The following is a 20,189-nucleotide window of genomic DNA, read 5'->3' as shown; positions in this document are numbered from 1 at the left end:
ATTTCCAGCTCTTGGATGTGTTGTTTTGGTTTTTTTTTTTTATGAAAAGTGTTTATCTCCTCCTTTGGAGGTTTTTTTTTTTCTATCTCAGTTTGTTTGGGATCCATGTTCTGTGCACTGACAAGCACTTAACTAAACCGGTGTTGATTAAACCACTTCTGAAAGCCTTCCCTCTTGAAATTCAACTCCTGTGACACCTCACTCAGCACACTTTCCTCACGCTCTACCTACTGGCCCCGAGAATGTCTATAATTAATATATATAAGATCAATAATTCAAAGGGCTGGAGGGCAGCAGTGCTGTCCGCTCTCCCTTGCTGGGTTGGGTCTGCAGTGGAGAGCCGGGAGCTCTGCTCAGCCCAGGTGCAGTTCCCTGCCGACACCTATTTCAAGACATAAATGGTTCTTCTCTATTCCCGGAACTAAGGAGAAATACAGGAAAAGCATTTGCAGCCAATTCTGCCAGAATCAGCCTATTCCTAGAATTAAACTAGTATCCAGGCTTACTATTGTTATTTCATTTCCCTTTTTTTTCCCCCCCCTCACCATTTTTCAAGGGACGCCAACTTCCTTTTTTCTCCAGAAAAAGGATCTGCAACCTCATCCATCTGCTTTTCTCACCATCCTCTGAAAACAGCTCAGAAAGCTGAGAGACAAAACAGCTGCCATGAAGAGTTGGTCAAAACTTCATTCCCATCCCAGTCCCCAAAAATGTTCATTTTAAAGCTATTTGTGCAGGAGGGATCCAGCGATTAGCAAGGCCCCAATTCTCAGCTTGATTTCATTCAATCTCAGCTGAGGAGGTGGCATAATTATATCAAACTTTTATTATTTTTTTTTGAGCAACAGATTACCTAATGAATCCTTAGCAGAATAACCCAAGCTCCCAAACAGGCTAAGCTCTGTGAGTAATCTAGTCCCAGAGGCTTTGCTCCAGCTTCCTTTGTTTTTAAAACGACAAGCTCCTTGGATTGTAGATACCACAAAACTATTTTGGATGGAACAGATGTTTCAGGACAGAATATGGACAAGAAAACACCCTGGGAAAAATAAAGCGTGGTGTATTGTTAGTGCTAATTATTATTTGCTATTTAACGGCTGCGGATGGGGCTGTCCCACATGTGAATGATTTTCCCGACTCTCCCCCGTCTCAGGATAAACAGCCAGTCCTGACCTACTGCCATAAATGCAGTGTTTTTGTCCTGTTTTTGTACTTTAATTGTTATTTTCTCTCCAGAGACCCTTGGGGCTTGCTGAGAAATGAAACGGACTCAAAAAACAAGCCGGGGGCCAAGGTTGCTGCAGCTGCTGGGGAAAAGGGCACGTTAGGGTTCCGTAGTTCAACCAGGCGCAGCTTTGGGGGTAACTGTAGAGAGAAAAAACCCTCTTTGCCCATCGCTGGAGCAAAACGCTGCTGCCCAAGCTGGGGCTTGTCCTCCAGTGCTGCTCCCGCACGTGGCCTCGTAGTAAGGTTTATATTCAGCATTTTACAAACTATTTTCCTCTCAAATTGTCACTGGATAAAAAACTTTGCAGCCTGTGCTTGACACCTTTGGTTTTTTGCTTTTGGTGGCACAGAGATCACGCGATCCCAAGCCCCGAAAATCCTGTGGGCGTCTTCCCTTGCGATTCAAGCCCTCTGCACAGATTTAACAGGACTTTTTCTGCCCCAGCTTTCTCCAGGCAGGCTGCAAGCGTTCTTCACGTTGCGTTGGGAGTCGCTTTGGGAAAGTTAAGGAGATAAAATTAAGGAGAAATCCTTTAGGGGAGTTGTCAGCTCTGGCATCTCCGCTCAGCCCCTAAAGCTACCACACCTCAGCTCCAGGCTGTATTAACTAGATGGTCATATTGTGCATAATCTTTGCTTTGAAAAAAAAAAAAAATGCTAGTTGGGGGAAAAAAAACCCTCATTCCAAAACATTTCCTTCTCCACACTCCAGTCAAAACTCAACTTCCTTATCTATACACGGCTTTATTTCTTAAGGTAGCCATTCCCATGGCACAGTCTTGAGTCAGAAGCAGGAATGTTACCTGGGTTTTTAAATCACATATTGGCTAAGGGTGAGTAAAAACCACCTGAGCCTCATCTGAGTAGATCACGCACTCGTCCTCCCGTGCATCCACCGCAAAAATACCTTGGGGAAGGTGCTACAAATTTCAGTTTTTCATAAATACAAACAGTTGCAATCTCAGCTGCCTTGAAGCTCCAGCTAAAAACCAGCTGTCATCCCTGGAGATAAAGCTCTTGGATGATCCCAAACATTACTTATTTACACCAGCTGAGAGAGAGCACGCAGCATTTAGACGGTGTTCCTCCGTTGCTTGCATCCCCTCCGCTCGCTGCCGAGGTAGCCATGGAGATGAGTGCGGAGAGCATCGTGCCCATGACAACTCCGCGTGAGCATCTTGAGCATCTTCAGAGCAGCCTCATCTCTTCCCAGGCTTTTTCTCGCTCCAGACGGCGATTATTGGCTTGTTCTTGCTCCCACACAGGCGAGGGTAAAGCTTTCCCCCATCAGCAGCTCCCCTTCCAAGATAAAAGCGCAGAGAATGAAACATATGGAACAGGTTTGGCAGATAACGCCTGAATATTTGGTGTATAATGTCTCTTTGGAATATAATGTCAGCCTGATCCTCAGCACAAGCTTTATAAAGACCCTTTAATTTGTTGCTTTAGGGGAAAGAAAAGCTCTGGACTAAGTCACACGTGGTCTTGGGTCGACATCCCACCTCCAAGATGCTCCAAAATGGATGGGAAGGTGCACATCACATGGGAGACTGTTTCAACAGATTGGAAAACCCCAATGGCTAAAAATCTGGCCTGGTTTCCCCCATGGGTGTGTTTCCCAAGCCCAGTTCACCTTTGCTTATTCTCATTTATACCCGGAGAAAAAGGGGATGAAACCCCTTAAAGCCAGCCCCGGCCCTGGGAACCCTTTCTATGGAGGGAGAGGGATGAAATCAGGATGGAAACGTACTCACCGGCTCAGCTAAGAGGATTTGCACGACCATTTTGTGAGCGAGTTGGGTTTAATCGCCTCATCCTCGCCGAGCACACGAGTTAGAAACCAGGTCATGGGGTGTGAAAGCTCACCTCATTCTCACATGAAGACGAGGACCAAAATTATGTGTATGGAAGAAAAACATGCACCTGAGAGAAAAATGTAACGGCTCCTTTAAATGTTTCTCCATCTCCAACCTAGTCCTTGTTTCAGCCTATTGCTTGACTTTTATTTTAATGAAAAGTCAAACAATTGTGTGTATATCCTGGAGTTCAGCTTTCCCCATCTCACCCCACCGGGCGAACCGATTTCTCCTGCCCTTTTCCTAACACAACCCAGCCGGGAGCACCAAGGACTGCGGCATTATCCCTTCACCCGCCACACCTCCGAAAGAAGATGCTCCTGCCCGTGGCCATGCCTGGGGATATATCAGCTGGGATTTCTGCAGCTCCTACAAGCTCTCCACACACAGCTGACACATTTCGGGAGAGGAGTAATTCCTCAAAGCGGGATCCAAGGCTTGCACGTGTGATTGATGTAAAAACAATGACAATGGGAGCGCCTTCACCCATCTCGGGTGTGCCCTGGTTTATTTTTAAGAAGGTGACCTCAGCGCAGCCACGTTATGTCATGCAACGCGCTTATGCCACTGCTCTGATCTCGGAAAGTCTTCCGAGGGGATTGCAAGTTAAAAATAAATGGGAGAGAGAGGCAGAGGAAAGCCTCCCAGTGAGTCACATATTACAAGCCCTTCTGCGAGGAAAAAAAAATACAGCCATTCAGCTTTTCCTGCGAAGGAGCCAGCTGAGGGTATTGCACCGCTTGGGGAAATTTATGGGAAGCTGGATTATAACATCACTGGGAAAGTGTTCGTTCCTGCAGCTTTATGGAGGGGCATTTTGTTTTAAAAGAGCCCAAACGCCAGGCTGCCCTCGGCTGTCCAAAACCCAGGAGATTTATCGATAGGAAAGGACATAACGAGCCCTTTCTCGGAAGGGTTGCGGCTCTTGCCCTCACTCATTCTCACGAACACAACAGGGAATTGTTCAAGCCCAGAGGCACAAACTCACGCGGCTGCTCCCAGGGCACTGGGACGAGTTATTTTTAAACAAAATGCTGGGCTGAGAATAGGACAGCAAACATCTTCCTCAAACAAGCATGACTTCTCCCATTTCCCATAACTTCATCCAGCTGGCAGCAGGGACGCTCAAATACCCGAACTTGAGGTTTTTTTTTTTTCCCCCTTCAAAGCACTTTTATTATCAGTGCTTATTCCAGAAAGACTTCCAAAAAAAAGGTGTTTTATTTTATATTTTCCTTAATAAAAGCTATTCTTTTCCCTTCTGGCTCACCTGGGTGATGCTGCCAACCCTGGGAGGGGTCAGAGGCACATTTTTGGGAGCTGTGTCTTCTAAAGACGCAGCGCATCATTGGGAAGGCATCAGCCTGCGGCCAGGGAGGGTCCCATCCGGTAAGGAGCTTACGTGTGTCCCTGCCTGGAATAGCAGCCACCACATGAGCAGAGTTAGGAGTTATTACACTCCTAATCAGCTTGTAGGAGCTGGAGGAACATTTAGAGCCTTTTTAAGGCAGTTGTCCGATAGTAAAGAGAGGGAGCACGCGTGCAGCCTCCAACGTTTTATATCTCAGCTGCCACTCCCTGCGGAAGAGGGATTCATATCAAATTAATTTGGCTAATCTGCTTCCTCAGGGATCCAGCTTTGTCTTTGAAACGCAACAATGCCTTCTTCGCTGCTCTCTCCCACCCCAAAACCACCTTTCAAAAGTCCCTCACTGGACCCTCCCACCAGCAGGCAGATGCCAGCAGGATCCTGTTGCCTGTGAGTCACATCTACCCGTAGATTTCATTGAAAAAAAGACGTCCCTGGTGAGGAAATACGGTCAGCACAGGGGACACACACACGAAACTCCTTCCCAGCATCACGGCTGCGATGAGTCTCATTTACTAGAGCAGCCGCAAACTGATTTATTCCTCCCATGCCCGCTTTGTGCTCCTTGGCTTTGCGGCAGGGCGGCAGCTGGCCAAAAGGAAAACCCCTCCTGGAAGCAGCACGAGATGTTACAGGGTAAGTTTGGGTTCCTCCTCGCTTTCCCCTCCTCCTTGAGGGTTGCTCTCTTGGCACGCTCTTCGTGCCCTTACGTGCCACTACGTTGGGGACTTGCTGGGACTTCTCCTCGCCACTGTCACGGGTTGTGTAACCGATGACGCTCCAGATCTGTGTGTATTCAATGTCCTGCTCCTGCCAGCTTTGCCTCCTGGCCTGTTTCTATCCGTGGCAAAAGGCTACACATTTATATAGTCCTTTTACCTTGCTCGTTCTTTTTACAGGAAAACTTGGAGTCGCCAAGAGCGAAGGGGAAATGCCATCCGTCATCCTGCAGTTTAACGCAGAATAAAGGTGCAGGTAAAGATTTCTATGCAGCACGTGGAAAACTCCTTCAACTAAAAATGGGCCAAAAATGACATTTCTTTTTCTCTCAGAGGGGAACTGCCCTTCTTGGGGTCTGCAGGGCCGCGAGCCCTGGCATAATTTTACCCCGTGTGTGCATGAAGCCTTTGCCACCAAAGAAAATGCAAAATACCCTAATAAGGCTTCATTTTTTTAATTACACACTGACATGGGAAAATAACTGCCTGACTGAGCGGCACCTTTCCTTTTTGCTGGGAAGCAAGTGCTCCCAGCGCTTCCCTGCGCTCCCGTTTATTCCCCAAATTGCATTTGCTCTGCTCTTGTCCAGGCAGGAGCCGAATATGAGCGAGACTTCTGGTTCCCAAGAAAACCCCAAAGTAGAGCATTTTAACTTAAAAGAGACTGTTCTGTGGTGAGATGAGAAAATAAACTGATTTCTGCAAAATGCTTTTCCTTAACCCTCCGAACATAGCACTTAATTCCATTTGGTTTTCCCTTTGGAGGGTTTAGAGAGGTTTCCCGACGAGCTAAGCGTGATTTGAGATGGGGTGAGCTTGAGCCCAGATTTTTTGCCGGCTCCAGGAAGCGATGGTGGGATGGGGACAGGCCGTGGGACTTCATCCCCACCTCCAAACCCCACCAAATCACCCCAAAACTCCCACAAACTATTTTATTGCCTTCCCCTGCCTTCGTAACCTGCGGCCATTTCTCCAAGTAAGCCCAGAGTTATGTGAATAAAAGCGTTTTGCATGAATTAAAGCAAAAAAAAGAATAAATCAATGAGAAGCAATGAAGCAGGGTCAGATGAACCCAGGTCCTTTCCCAGCCGAAATCAAGATTTTCCATTTGTTATGAGAAAACCCCGTCCCATTAATGCTTTCTAACCTGCCACGAACCCTTGTCACACTCAACATCCCATTATTTCCTCCGTATCCTGTCGCCGCCTGAGCTGCAGCTGAAAAAGGGCCAAACCTCCAGCAGAGATTGATGCAGCTCTTGGCTTGCTGCCGGCAGAAGTTTTACCCTGAGATGTTAAAGAAACCGCTGCACACGGCTCCATTAAAGAGATGCTGTGGATATACTGGTTTGGGTGGTTTTAGCACTGCTAACTTCCGCAATAAATTAAAAATTAATTCGTAGTCAATAGGCTGCTCCTGCTCAATTTGCACAGAGTCTCTGTATTTCCCCAAACGAGCCCAGAACTTCCCCTGAAACGTATTATTATGAAAAACACTGATTTTTTAGAAGCCACAGATTAATTCATCCCAACCATCCCATTCCTGGTGCTGTATTTCTTTCTTTTCCTGGCTTTGGCTTTTAGCTAGCCCACTGAAGAGTGTTTAAACCAAAGCAAGGGAATCAGGAGCCATCTATGCATTCACACGAGGAATAAATACGCCTGTGGATTGTGGGAGAGAGGTTCGACAGGCTTCCTGACCTTAATCCTGCCCCCCTTATTTAATTTTCTCCTCCAGAAATTTATATGCATGCCTACGCGGCGCAGCCAAAGCGCCCAGCACAACCCATTTCCCCGCCAGACAGAAATGACTATTTTTTTTTTAACATAGTCTAGCCAGATGGATAAACAAGCATGTAGAGCATCGGGGTGGAAATCCTCTTTATGGCCAGATGTTCTCCGCGGTCCGGGGGTCGGAGCATCTCCGGGACAGCCATACCTGGCCCAGCTATTTCGGGCAGCAAAACCTCACGAGGCTTTTGGCTAGATCATGTGGCTGTGCCAAAATCAGCCTCAATGCAATTAGTTTCAAGCTTCGTTTGCATCTCCCACCCACCACGCAAGCATCCTGGGTTGCTCTGGGCTCAACCTGTTTATTACAGCCCATCCTAACCCTAAAAGACGGGAATAATTCCCTATCCTGGTCTTTAGGTCACATATACCCTCACCCTCCGAAAAAGGATGCCATAAAAACCCCAGCTTGCTGTGAGCAACCCATATAAATTTTTAATTGCCTTCTGTGGCGTTTCCCCCTGTTAAATATCAGGGCACCTCAACAGAAACGGTGACCGCTCTGTGCAGGAGTGAGTTTTACTCCTCTGGAGCGAGACAAACTCAGAAGACAGACTCATCCCTTCCCCCGTAGGTCTGAGTCTTTTATTTTCTATCCATCAACGCGCAAAGCATCTCTCTCTTTCGTGGGATAATGGATTTGGAACCACAGCCGCCAACAGCTAAAAGCATCCTTTCCTCTCCCAGAGCCTTGAACCCCGAGATTTCCAAACCAGCCCCAAACCCTGCTGATCCCATCAATATTTCTTCAATAAACCACCCAAACGCTGCAATTTTCCAGCCACCCATTCGGTCACCGATGTTGCCTCCCATGTCTGTATCTGCCAGGAGGGATGGGGCGGGAGGGGGAACCCAAATTTTGCGGGATGCTGGCCACAATATTCCCTAGGGAAGGAGGACGGGTGCTGGCCAGGCTGTGCAGGGCTGGGCTGCGCAGGAGCCAGCTCCTCCCTCTCGCTATTTATTCCTCCCCGTAGCTCTGCGGCCGAGGCTGGATCACCACAAACCGAGCAAGCAGCGGGCTCCCAGCTGGTGAGTGGCGGGGAAACGGGACACGGGGGGGGTTCGGAGGGGGTAAATCCAGAGGTGAGGGGGCTTTTAACACCAAGCAGCATCACGGGAGATGGGGGGCTGCCTTCTTCCCCCGCCATCGCCGCCTAAAAATAGACGACACCAGCTCCGAAGGCGAGCGTCCTCCTTAAAAGACAGAGCTCTGCTTCTCGCCGCTGCTTGTTTATTCAAGGGCTTATTCAAAGCCGACGCTGGTGAGGAATTTCTTCCCCACCCCAGATCTACCTGGAGGGTTTTGTTCTTCCTCGCAGCTCCCAGCTGCACAGCACTGTGCTCCCCCGTTATTCAGGGGGGGTAAAAAAAAAAAAATAAAAGGGAGTGGGGGATTGTTAAAAACTAGGGGTGGCATTTTCAGAAAGCAAACGACCAGCCTGCAGCCCCCTTCCCCATAGCCCCAGCCCTCAATTTTTATCCCCCACAAGCCAGGACCTTCCCAGCATCGCCAGGAGGGTCCGGACAGCCCCATTCCTGAGCATCTTCCCACCTTCCCCACTGCACCGCTCCTCCACCTTCCCCTTCCCCACCTCCCTTCATTTCTGCTCTACCCCCGGGCACCTTAACGAGGATTTGTCCGCAGTTATTTTGGCACCAGGGTGTTGGTTTTCCTCTCCAAACCCGAAGCCGCCTTCTTGCCAGCCCTGCGCACGTAATTGCTGCTTGCGATCGCTCCTCGCATCCTCCATTTTCCACTTCCCCTCCTGCCCTGAAGGAGTGCTGGGTTTCCTCCGGTTCTCCAGCACAAGCACGGGCATACACCGCTCCGGTAGAAATCATCTGAATTAATTTCTCACTGCCTACCTTCTCCGGCAGAGAGGAAGAACTGGGGAGGAAGGTTAAAGGCAGTCAGGAAAAAATACTTTCAAAACCATTTGATAACATAATTTAATAATAATATTATGGTCACACCATAAATTTTATTTCCAAGCAGAGGGAACCCAGCTCTATGCCCGAGAAAGTTGCTTCTCAGTCCCCGCTGCGTGTGGGGGGGGGTTTGGGCCAGCGACCGCATTTGCTCAAGGCAAAGCTCAGCCGCCCGAGGAGCTCGGTAATTAGCAGCACAAACGCAAACGAGCATTTGCCCTGTTTATCAGAGCTCGTCTCTCGTCTCTGCGAAGGCAATTAGAGGAACAGGTCGGTTCTGCCAGGCTGGAATATCCTCCAGGGCTTTGCCGTAACCTGTTTTCATCCAGGGGCTGATATTTCCCCGCTTTGCAACTCGCTGCGGGGAGTCACACGTCTTCCAATAAAATGAGGCCAATTTGCTGCTTTTCCCCCTTCTTTCCTTTTTTTGAGCGCCCAAGGAGCGTTTGCCCATCTGAGTTTTTGTCTTTCGGCTATTTTTAACCCCTCTGATCTCATCCTCGCGCGCTCCCAGTGGGTGGATGCTGCTGGGCAAGGGAGGGAGCAAACCCGCTCGAAAGTGGGTGGCTTGCGCCCAATTTTTTTACAAGACGGTGCCGAGCAGGCAGCCCAAGCCTGGCTTTCCTCCCTGTCACAAGGGACGGGCTCTTGCATCTTCCCTGCTCTTTTAACTAAGCCTCTAGCTAATGACCCCAACCAAAACACGGACGTTAAAGGACCTTAATTCAAACATTTCCAGATGTAAAACCAGATTTTTTGCTCGGGGAGGGGGGAGGAGAGAAAGAGCATCATTATCTGAACCCAAAGAGAGATTAATTTGCTTTTTGTGGCCCATGAAACCACAGCTAACGTTCAACAGAAGAATTTCTGGCCTAAACAGGGGTTTGTTCAGTGCCTGTTTGCACCGCTAAGGACAGATCTCGTGAGAAAGAGTCATCACTTCTCTGCATTAAACTTATCTCTGGCTCGAGTGGTGACTCTTAAGGAAGCTGTTCTACTAGTTCCTGCAAAAAAACCCTCTCGAGACCCAAACCTCAATTGTTTCTGGCTGTAACATGAGCCAGAAAGCACAAATGGAACATCCAAGGATGCTGCAAAATGCCCACCTACACTTTGCCAGGAATGCTTCGCTTTCCCTCCCCAGCATCCTGGCACGCGTGGGGAGATTTTTGGGAATAGCTCAGCCTCAAGCAGGACAGAAAAACCCTTTGCTGGACTCTCATATTCCTGGGCTCTCGTATTAAACACGAGGGTAACAGTAATTCAATGCTCCTTGGCATTGCAGGGAGGCATCTGAAGGGATTTTGCAGCTTGGGAGGTGTTTTCCAAAGGTCTTTCCAAAGGATTTGCAGACCTGGGGTGTATTGTACAGGCTGGATTACACATAGGGAGAGAAACGGCTCGTTAAAATGGGATTTCATCCTCGCCAGGCCACGGGCTAACGTAGGAGACGCCTGGCATGCCCCTGGGATGCCAGCAGCAAAATGCTGAGTAAGAAGATATTTGTGAACACATTAAACTTGAAAAACGCTGTTCTTCAGTTCCGGCCTGGTGCACATAAACAGGGACTTGGGCAAAACATGTTGAACTTCGTTCTTGGGGGAAAAAACCTCCAGGGCAAGGCTGGGGACTGCCCTCCTTGCAGCCCCAGGTACCCGAAAGCTTTGAGACTGGGATGAATCTGCTCATAGCCATCAATCCTTACCCATCAGAAATCTCATTTATATCATTAAATTGGATGGAGCAGGTTTGATAAGTAGGTTTTTACCTCCCAAGTGGAGCATTTTTCCCTGAAGCTTTTCTTCTGCTACTTAAAATTGCCATGACCAGCAGAGGACCTGTTGGGGAGGTGGAGGATGTAGATACACATCAATAAATATAAATATAAAAATATTTTTAAAAATATATCTAAAAGTAAGGGGTTTGGGGGAGAATAAATATGCATTTAAGTCCAAAGCTGTTCGTTCTGCAGCTGGATTAACGAGGACGACACATGTTTTATACGACAAGGAAGCCTAAAGCCCGTGGTGGCGCAGATGTAGGGGCTGCGGGGGTCTCTGCCTCCTGCCCGTAACACTGCCTGTCCTTGTGTCCCGCAGCCATGGCCCGGCTCCTTGTCACCTACTGCCTGGTGACCCTGCTCCTCAGCGCTTGGACCGACGTCGCCTTCTCCAAGAAGGGCAAAGGCAAACCCAGCGGAGGCGGCTGGGGCACGGGAAGCCATCGCCAGCCCAGCTACCCCCGCCAGCCCAGCTACCCCCAAAATCCCGGCTATCCCCATAATCCAGGGTACCCCCACAACCCCGGCTACCCTCACAACCCGGGGTACCCCCACAACCCAGGGTATCCCCACAACCCAGGGTGGGGCCAGGGTTACAACCCATCCAGCGGAGGAAGCTACCACAACCAAAAGCCGTGGAAACCCCCCAAATCCAAGACCAACTTGAAGCACGTGGCTGGGGCGGCGGCGGCAGGCGCCGTGGTGGGAGGTTTAGGGGGCTACGCCATGGGGCGCGCCATGTCGGGGTTGCACTATCGCTTCGACAGCCCCGACGAGTACCGATGGTGGAACGAAAATTCGGCGCGTTACCCCAACCACGTTTACTACCGGGATTACAGCAGCCCCGTCTCGCAGGACGTCTTCGTCGCCGACTGCTTTAACATCACGGTGACCGAATACAACATCGGACCCGCCGCCAAGAAGAACGCCTCGGAGGCTGGTCCGGCGGGGAACCAAACGGAGACGGAGATGGAGACCAAGGTGGTGACGAAGGTGATCCGGGAGATGTGCATCCAGCAGTACCGCGAGTACCGCCTGGCCTCCGGCATCCGGCTGCATCTCGCCGACGCCTCCCTCGCCGCCCTCCTCCTCCTCGTCCTCTTTGCCATGCACTGACGCTCCCCGGATCCCACGGCTTCGAGATGTCACCCGTGTCCCCATGGGGACCCCCCAGACCCTCCCCGTTCTTGCTTGCGGTCGTCTTTGATGAAGAGCCCTTGGGGCGCACAGGCACCGACGCTCCCCGTCACCTCCCTGGAGGCTCTGGTTTAGGCAACCGGATGAAAATTCCCTTCTCCACCCCAAAATGAGTCCCTGGCACGGCAGGACAGTGATGGAGCTGGATGCCCCCCCCCCAAATGGCCTTCACCACCGCCACCTCTTCCTTGGGGCCACCCCAAGAGGCATGGGGCAGAGAGGAGCTCACTGGGTCCTTGGCATCCCTGTAAGAGCGTTTCCAAAAATCCTCTTTGCTAACAAGCAGGGTTTCACCTAATCCCCTTAGTCCCGCTGCCACCAAAACCCCTTTCCCCAGGACACGCCGCAGCGTTGCCCCCGAGCACCCACCTACCCCACAGGGGTTTTAGGAGGCTCAGATATGGGTTTTTCAAGCAACAAGCTGCCGGGTTGCAATTTTAATCCTTTAATCCTAAAAACCACCCTTCCTTGTATACACACAGACCTGCCCGCTCCGCACCCTGCACGCTGCAAATACTTCCTGCAGCAATACACAAAAATAAAGTGATTTTTTTTTCCCCTCCTCTCAGCAAGGCTGAAGCCCCGGCTGGGTTTTGGTTGACCCCCACGCCGCTTCGCTTTTGTTTGAGCCTCGCTGTCTTTCGTGGCCTGTCTAAAGGCAAAAAGTGCTGCTGAATGCCCCCCAGAAAACCCCCAAAGCAGTAATGCTTGGTGTGTTACAGGCCAGAAAAAGCTATTTGGGATGCGCTATAGGTGACAAGTCACACTCACACTTCAGCACCTTGACCTAAAGGACGTTAAAACACAGCAAAAAAGGATGCTCGGGGGGGGTCAAACACGTAGCAACAGATTTAATCAGCTAAATCAGATGGTTATGGCAAACAGCGTCAGGAAAATCAAGCCTGAGGGATGGGAGATGCTTAAAAAACCCACCTTTTGCGAGTAATTTGTGGAAGCGGCAGGCGAAAATCTTGCTCTTCTCGTGTTTGGGTCGCCTCTGGGTTTTGTATAATCTTTAGCATCTGTAAAGTTGCGCTTGTCAAACTGGTCGCTCCGAGTTATATTTAATATCTCTCGTGTATTTTTTTTGCAAGGCACTGAATGACACAGTCTTAAATAATTTTTTTGCATCGATATAAGCTAAGTGAAGAGATATATATAGAGATATATATATATTAAAAAACAGAGAAAAGAAATCTTCCAGGATATTCACCGGAAAAGCAGGGCTTTGAGGTAACCCGAACTTTGTGATACGCGAATGTTTTGTAAATCCGTAACGGTGCATGCACAGAATTTGCCGTTCCGAGACTTTTCTAAGTGTTCGACGTCTGGTACAAATTAAAACCGATAAAGCCAAGACGCACGTCAGCCTCCTTCGTGCAAACAGCTCTCGCCCATCCCCGTAGCGCCGCAGACAGAAGCGGCATTTTTCGCCTTGGCTGCCCCAGCCTGTGGGCGCCTTTGTTCCCTTTCAGCGCTAAATTTGGCCTAAAACCCACAGTTTCAGTTAACCTTTTCTCCTCCCTGGCTCCCACTGACGGTATTGCTACCGTGCAACAGCTGTTTCCTGATAAAGCCAATGCCCTGGGAGGGGTCAGGGATTTCTTCTCCCCATAGAAAGTCAACACCCATTTATACCTTGTATTTACTCCATCTATTTTCTGTCTAATAAAAGAGTTTTTACAGTTGCTGTTTCAGTGGCGTTAAGCCCGACCAACTTCACGTGAAGCCCCAAGCCCCACTTAACATTGCCAAAACTCCAAATCTCCCCGGTACCTAAACCAGCATCACCGTTAGAGGACTTAGACCATAGCAAGGGTTAAAAATTACAACTGAAAACCCAGAAAAGTTTGGACCCTTCAGCTGGACAGTGCTTTAATTTTAAGCTCAAGACCAAGCCTCGGACCTGTTTGGTTTGAGCCTGCGCAGGATGTGACTTACTGCGCTGCAGACCCCCCCCGCCCACAGGAATTTGGTCCTTAAGTGGTGCTCCAGGTAAACCCCAAATGTGACTTGCATAATTTTGGCAGAAAAATACAAGAAAAAAAAACCTTTTCAGCACTAAATAGACGATTATTCCTGCTAGCAAGCAGCTTGCTCACGAAGAGCAAACCCTAAGAGGTCTGTAATGAGGATCCAGAGCTCCCTGGTGCCCGGAAAGAGGGAAATAAAAGAGTTTTTCTGCTTGAAGTTGGCTCCTGGGCATCACCACCTTAGCTCTGAATAAGTGGAGCAGCAAATAGGGAGTGGGGCAAAAAAAAAAGAGATGCCAGGCAAGGTTTCGTATTGGGAGCTAGTTTCCAAAATGAGGAAAATAAAAATAAAATGTCAGGATCCCCCAGCTCACATTGCAAAAGCAATTTAAAAAATGGTGGTGGAAAGGAGGAGTTGGGGAATAAAAAGCCCCCGTGAGGTTATTGGGTCTGTCCTAAGCATCCCCGCGGCCGCTGCTCAGCCTTCACCAACTCAGCATCCAGCTGCAAAACTCTCCAGCCCCAGAGAAGCTGAGAGTTCTCATAACTGAGTATCTCAGAGGTTTCCCCATGTCATTTAAAGGTGGGGGAGGGGGCAAATAAATGCAAGACCCCCCCAAAGTCCCCAGCTCCGCTGCCCTGTGGGGAAAGTGCTCCACCTGTCCCCGAGCTACAGGGGGGCCCAGGTGATCAGGGCCATGGGGAGGTTTGTGCAACCCTTCTTATTAATTAGGATTTTTTTCAAGGTAAACCGGGTGATTTCAAACTTAAAAGAGGAAGAGGTGACAATGAAGATATGGGCCTTTAGTGGTGGGCTCAGAGGACCCTTCCAAGAGACCTCACAGGGGTGAGCTGCAGCGTAGTGGTAGGAGGAAAAAACTCCAGCGAAGAAGGGGAGGAAAAAAAACCACAACAAAGAAAGAAGAAAAAAACAACAATGAAGGAAAAAACCAGCAAACAAGGAAATACACACACACACAAAGATGGAACCCCCTCTAAAAAAAGTAGGACACTCCCCCCCCCCCAAAAAAAGGAAAAAACCCCTCCAGAAACACCCCCAAAATAGAAGGGAAAAAAAGAAATCAAAAGGAGAAAAAAAAACCCAAAGAGAAGACAAGACCAAAAAAACCCAAAAGAGAAGGGAAAAAGCCCACCAAAAGAAGGAAGGAAAAAACCCCAAAAGAAGGAGGGGAAAAAAAAAAAAAAAAGAAACCCAGAAGAACAAACACAAAGAAGGGAAAAAAACCCCAATGAAGAAAGACCACCCACTCCCAAACAAAGAAGGAAAAACCCCAAAAAGACGGAAACCCCCCATTTTCTGGGGTGAGCACGTGGCTGTTGCCAGGGAGGGGCTGGCAGCCGCAGGGAGGGTTTGACCTCAGTGGGCAGCAGCACAAAATGCCAATTTTTAGCTCTAACCCCCCCCCCCATCCCAGCTCAGGGAAGCTCCGCCGAGCTCCAAGCCCCCCATCTCCCCCTTCCCCGCACACGCAGCACCCGAGGGCTTCGTCACCCGCGTGAGGGCCCGTGGGGTTACGGCGGCTGCTGGAGCCGCTCGCTCGCTGCCGCGGGGTCGGTGGGGGATGTCGGGGCTTACCTGGCTCTGAGGGTGATCGGGGAGGACGTGGGGACGCGGCCCAAGCCCTCGTGTGCCCTGTGGATGGTTGGATCCAACAACCCTGGAGCCCCCCTGGGCCCTAGAAGGGGGCTGTTGAACCAGATCAATTAATCACTCTGTATTAATTACCAAAATACTCCAAATCCTGCTGCGCGGGCAGGAGCCTTGCTGCCAAGCAGGGATGGGAAGGTTTCTGATTTACCAGGCTGGTAATAAATACACCCCAAAGTACAAAGGCAATAAAATTTGGGGCATCGGTTACTTCTACTCTCCTCCAAATTGCCCGTCCCTGCGGCGCTTCGCATCCCTCATCTCCACAAACAAACATCCCCCCCCCGCAGGCAGAGCGGCTGAATATATTTTTCTAGCCTGGAAAAAAAAACCAAACAACGCAAAAAGAGGATTTTTTCGTGGACGGCTGGACAGTTTGCGAAGAGCTGGAGGAGAAAGACTCGTGTTTGGAGGCTTCAAATGCAAAGCAAGTGCCCACAGCTCATGTGGGGGTGATTTTATCCCTGCGGCTGAGCCGGTGTTGGGGGTGACAGGAGATGCATCGCCGAGCCGACAGCACCATCTCCCGTCTGAGCCCAGCCCCGGCTCCCAGGATCAGCCCAGGGGATGGTTTTGCAAGGCGGGGTCTCCCAAAGAACCTTCCAAAATTAGGCTGAGCTTTGAGGCCAGCCACGCTGGAGGCCGGCGCTCGCTCGGTCGCTGTTTCAGAGCAAAAGGCATGAAACCGCCTTGATTTTGCCCACAACCGCTCGCCTAGAAAAACACACCTCCGAGGGATCTCGGCATCACAGCTCCCCAGCACAAGGTGATTAACGAGGACGTTAATCGCTTTTAAAGCCTTTTCCTGCAGCACAGCCCTTTGCAAGGGGTGGAAATTAAATCGAGGGGGGACATCGTGTCCCTGTGTGTTACATGCTGAAAAACCAAAAAAAAAATTGGGAATACAGCATAGGAAGTGCGGGATCATCCCTGTGGCGTTTCTGAGCTCAGGCTGCAAATTAGGGAGCAGCGGATGCTCGTGATGGGGTCTGGACATTGAAGCATAAGCCAGGCAGGTCTGGAAGCAAAATATATGCTGGATAAATGTAAACGTGAGCCGTGGGCTGGAGTTTCTGCCAGGTTTATTGTTTGTTTTAAACAAGCACATTAAAAAAAAAAATAACCCCTCGGTGCATTATAGGAGTAGTTGGATTTGTTCAACCTGAAAGTTGTCCCTGAGCCAGGGGAGAGATCACGGTGATTTGAAGAGCTGTAAGAGCATCAGCCTGGGGGGCATCCCCCGCCTGCCTGCTCCAAAACTGCTCTTAAGTCCCTCAGGAGCCAAATGACTTCTGTAAAAATTAAGTAATTGTTGTAGAAGAGCCCAGAAAATCAACGTACACCAGCCAGGGCTCCTTCCACCCCTTGAGAGAGGTGAGATGCGACTCAACAGCTCTCCTGAGGACACGATAAAGATATTCACACCCGTCAAAAACCCACTAATTCCAAGGGGACACATCCTGCTCACAGACATCCAGGCTCAAAAACACTTCAGTGGGGGACTTACCTGCTGGAGGACAGCGATTGTGTCTGCCCACAGGGTTTGGTTTTTTTTAAATCCCAAATAATTTGCTCAGTGCCTCTTGATTTTCTTCACTCACAGCAACAGCTGAGCTGCTGCAGCTAAACCAGGTTTTAGGGAAGGTTTAACCACCCAAGACAGGGACTAGAGGAGAAAATAGAGATGCCAGAGGGAGAGCATCCCCCACTGCTCCCTTTAAGCTCTTCCCAGGGAGGCTCTGCACCCTCTCTGCCAAACACGAAGCACCTGAGGGAGGGGCAGTCCCTCAGCTGGGCCTGTTTTGGGCTGAGGATTCTAAAGATTGGGGTGTGTTTGATCCTATCAAAGCCAGAGAGATGGGGGTGGGATGTGGGGGTTTGTCCCTGAGCATCATGCTCAGCCCCCCCACCCCCCCGCAGCATCCCTTGAAGATGCGGCTCTTCCTCAGTGCTTAAACGCGCTGGATTTGGTTAAAAAAAAAAAAAAAAAGAGAGGATGTCTCAAGGCCAAACTTTATTGCAAGGCAGAAGGGTCCGTTTTCAAACCCTGCATCCCCAACTCCCCCACCCCTGAGTCCCAGTGCTCTTTTAGGGGGAAAGGAGCATTTTTTTGCTAAAGCCGTGCAATGGGGAACCAGAGCCGAGCGCTGGCGGGGCTGATCCAGCATCTCTCCGGGTGCAAATATCCACACGTCCTTGCAGGGCTGGATTTGCTCATTTGCAGATGGGGGTTTGCAGGATCCGGCCGGCTCCCGGGTGGCCCCACGAGCACGGGGGTGACTGCCCAGCTCCGGCTGCTGGCACAGGGTCCCGTCGCGCCGGCGGGGGGAAGCTGAGGCCGTGGTGGAGCATCTCTTCTACCTCCCCAAGCCACATCTAATCTCCCAGGAAAGTCATTCACTAAGAAACCCCAGCGGGCTCGGCCGGCGGGGGGTCACCCGGGGTCCCCTCCCCACGCTCAGCGCTGCAGCTCGTGGCTCACGAAGCAGACGACGGGTGCCAACAGCAGAGCGGGGCCGATGCCACCACGCCTGTCCCCGGGGGCTCGGCTGGGGGGTCCCCGCTTGGCACCCACGTCCGGCCAACTCGGGGCGTGAAAGCCACCCGCCGGAGGGGGCTGCCGGGCTGCCGGGACACCGTGACCCAGGCGGGACGGCCGTGGGCGCCCCAAAAGCCCCATGCCGTACCCTGCGGCAGCGCCAGCCGCGATGGCCCCCGCCATCTTAGAGCCACGGCCGGGGGTGCCACCACCACGGGAGACGGCCCGAAAGCCCCCGCGCAGCCCCCCGCCGCCACCGCCGCCACCTCCTCGCCCGCCGGTTCTCCCGCCGGCACCGCGGCGGCCGCCGGCGACGTCGCTGAAGAGGGCGAGCAGCAGCATCACCACCCAGCACCAGGCGTCGCGGGGCCTCATCCTGCCCAACCTGTGAAATGGGCACAAGGAGGGACAGTGAGCGCAGGGATCCCGGCTCCATGCACCGCAGGGTTTGCCTTGGGCTCGGGCCCACCTACGTTTAATCTAATTTTTAATGTATTTAATATTTTTAACGTGTTATTGAACAGCTTTACCATACTCAATATATATATAACTTAATATATTCGCCGGCGCGGTGCAACGCAATCGCTCCCGACTTCCCGAGCAAAGTCGCACCTTCATTTTTCCACCCCACTACAAAGCGCCGGAGCGTCACGATGCGATTCCCCCCCTTCCCCCGTCCTCCACCCCGCAACCCCTCCAGCCGGCGGCTGAGCTAACAGGCTCATTGTACCGAAGCTGCTGAGCCATCGCGGCCCCAAAATCATCCCAAAAATAGCAGGAGCCGTGTTGACAAAAGCCTTTTGAAAAAGCAGAGCCCCCCTGGCCGCCCGCCCCGGCCGCAGCAACCCTGCGTCAGCGTTTCCCTCCCGCGGCCCTCGCTAGAAGGTGCCAGGCCTGACCCCCCCCTTTGAAACCCAGCGCTTCAGAAAAAAAAAAAAAAAAAAAAATAGGGCTTGATTAATTTAATTTGCCTCCTTTCGCTGTCCTGCTCCGCCAACTAACAGTTTATTTTAAGAAAAGCCCGGAAAAGCACGTGTCCCCCTTCCAGATGTTTGCAGCTGCATCCCCACCGCTGGAAACGCCGCAAACCCGGGCAGCAAACCCCGCAAAAATTAAGAGATGAGGATTTTTTCTTTCCCATTTTTTTCCCCTCTTTACTTCCCCTACAGCATCGAAACTTGTGGACCGCAACCGGGGGAAAAGCCTGGGGTGGAAGCAGCCAGGCAGGGCATGGTGCCTCCCCAGACTGCTCTCCCCATCCCAACCTCCAGCTCAGGTGTGTGCCAAAACCCCCCACTTTTCCCCTTCCTACCCACCCAATTCCTTCTCTTTTCATCCCTCGCCTCCGTGCTGAGGATGCCGCCCTTACCCGTGCACCCGGTGCCGCGCCGGTGATGGCTCTTCCCGTCTGTGCCCGCCGGGCTCGATTCACACCGGACTTTTCCCGGCGGATAAAGCTTTGGTGAGTGGAGCCAACGTCACTCGTATCCCCCTCCTGCGCGGGGAGGGATAAATGGGCTTCACTGGGCTGGCTAACGCGGGGCCGGCGGCTTCGGGGCGAAAGCAAAGCGTGGCTGGGGATAACCTTGGGGATGAAGAGCTCAGCCTTGAGGAGGTGAAAAAACCAGAATATATTCAGGTTTAGAAACTCAATGTGTTTAAAACAAGGCTGAGCAAGACAGAGGTTTTCTTCTAGAGGCGAGTTTTCCCTTCTGGAAGGGAAACATCCAGAGGACGGAGCCCACTGACCATGGTGCATGGGGATAAATAGTCTCCAAGGCCTGGATAAACCCTAAAAAACCTCAATATTCCCCCAAAATCCTCCAGCAATTTACTTGTGAGTCTCCAGAACTGCAGGGCAGGAGCATTTCTCCTTCAGGAAACTTCTCCACCAGGATTCAGGCAGGTTTTGCTCTTCTCCCTCGTCACTCCTAGCCTGCACGGAGCCGATTTCAGTAGCATTTCTATCCACAAAGTGCTTTATTTTGAACAAACCAGGCTCTAACTCAGGGATTTTCATTCTGTATTAAGTTGCTACATATTTTGTTTTCTTGTTAATCAACGAAGCAATGCCACAGTCATCCTTCAAATACATAAAAAGCTTCTCTCGCTGTACAATACTTTCCCTAATGTGTTAA

The 20,189-nt window shown here is 50.8% G+C and overlaps 1 protein-coding gene across 1 annotated transcript; it reads left to right on the top strand.

Annotated features, from left to right (window-relative positions):
• The first annotated feature begins 10,994 nt into the window (after positions 1 to 10,994).
• Positions 10,995 to 11,789, top strand: PRNP (prion protein (Kanno blood group)). Its single transcript, XM_009958848.2, has one exon. The coding sequence runs from the start codon at positions 10,995 to 10,997 to the stop codon at positions 11,787 to 11,789; it is 795 nt and encodes a 264-aa protein (XP_009957150.2).
• Positions 11,790 to 20,189: the final 8,400 nt, after the last annotated feature.

This window comes from Leptosomus discolor, chromosome 23 (assembly GCF_034619465.1).
Source record: "Leptosomus discolor isolate bLepDis1 chromosome 23, bLepDis1.hap2, whole genome shotgun sequence".
Classification (NCBI taxonomy): domain Eukaryota; kingdom Metazoa; phylum Chordata; class Aves; order Leptosomiformes; family Leptosomidae; genus Leptosomus; species Leptosomus discolor.
Note: the sequence above shows the minus strand (reverse complement) of the source record. Positions and strands in the feature narration are given on the sequence as shown.

Bases quoted from the DNA above. Each gene is read 5' to 3' on its own strand.
- PRNP (XM_009958848.2), top strand. From the start codon at position 10,995: ATGGCCCGGCTCCTTGTCACCTACTGCCTGGTGACCCTGCTCCTCAGC.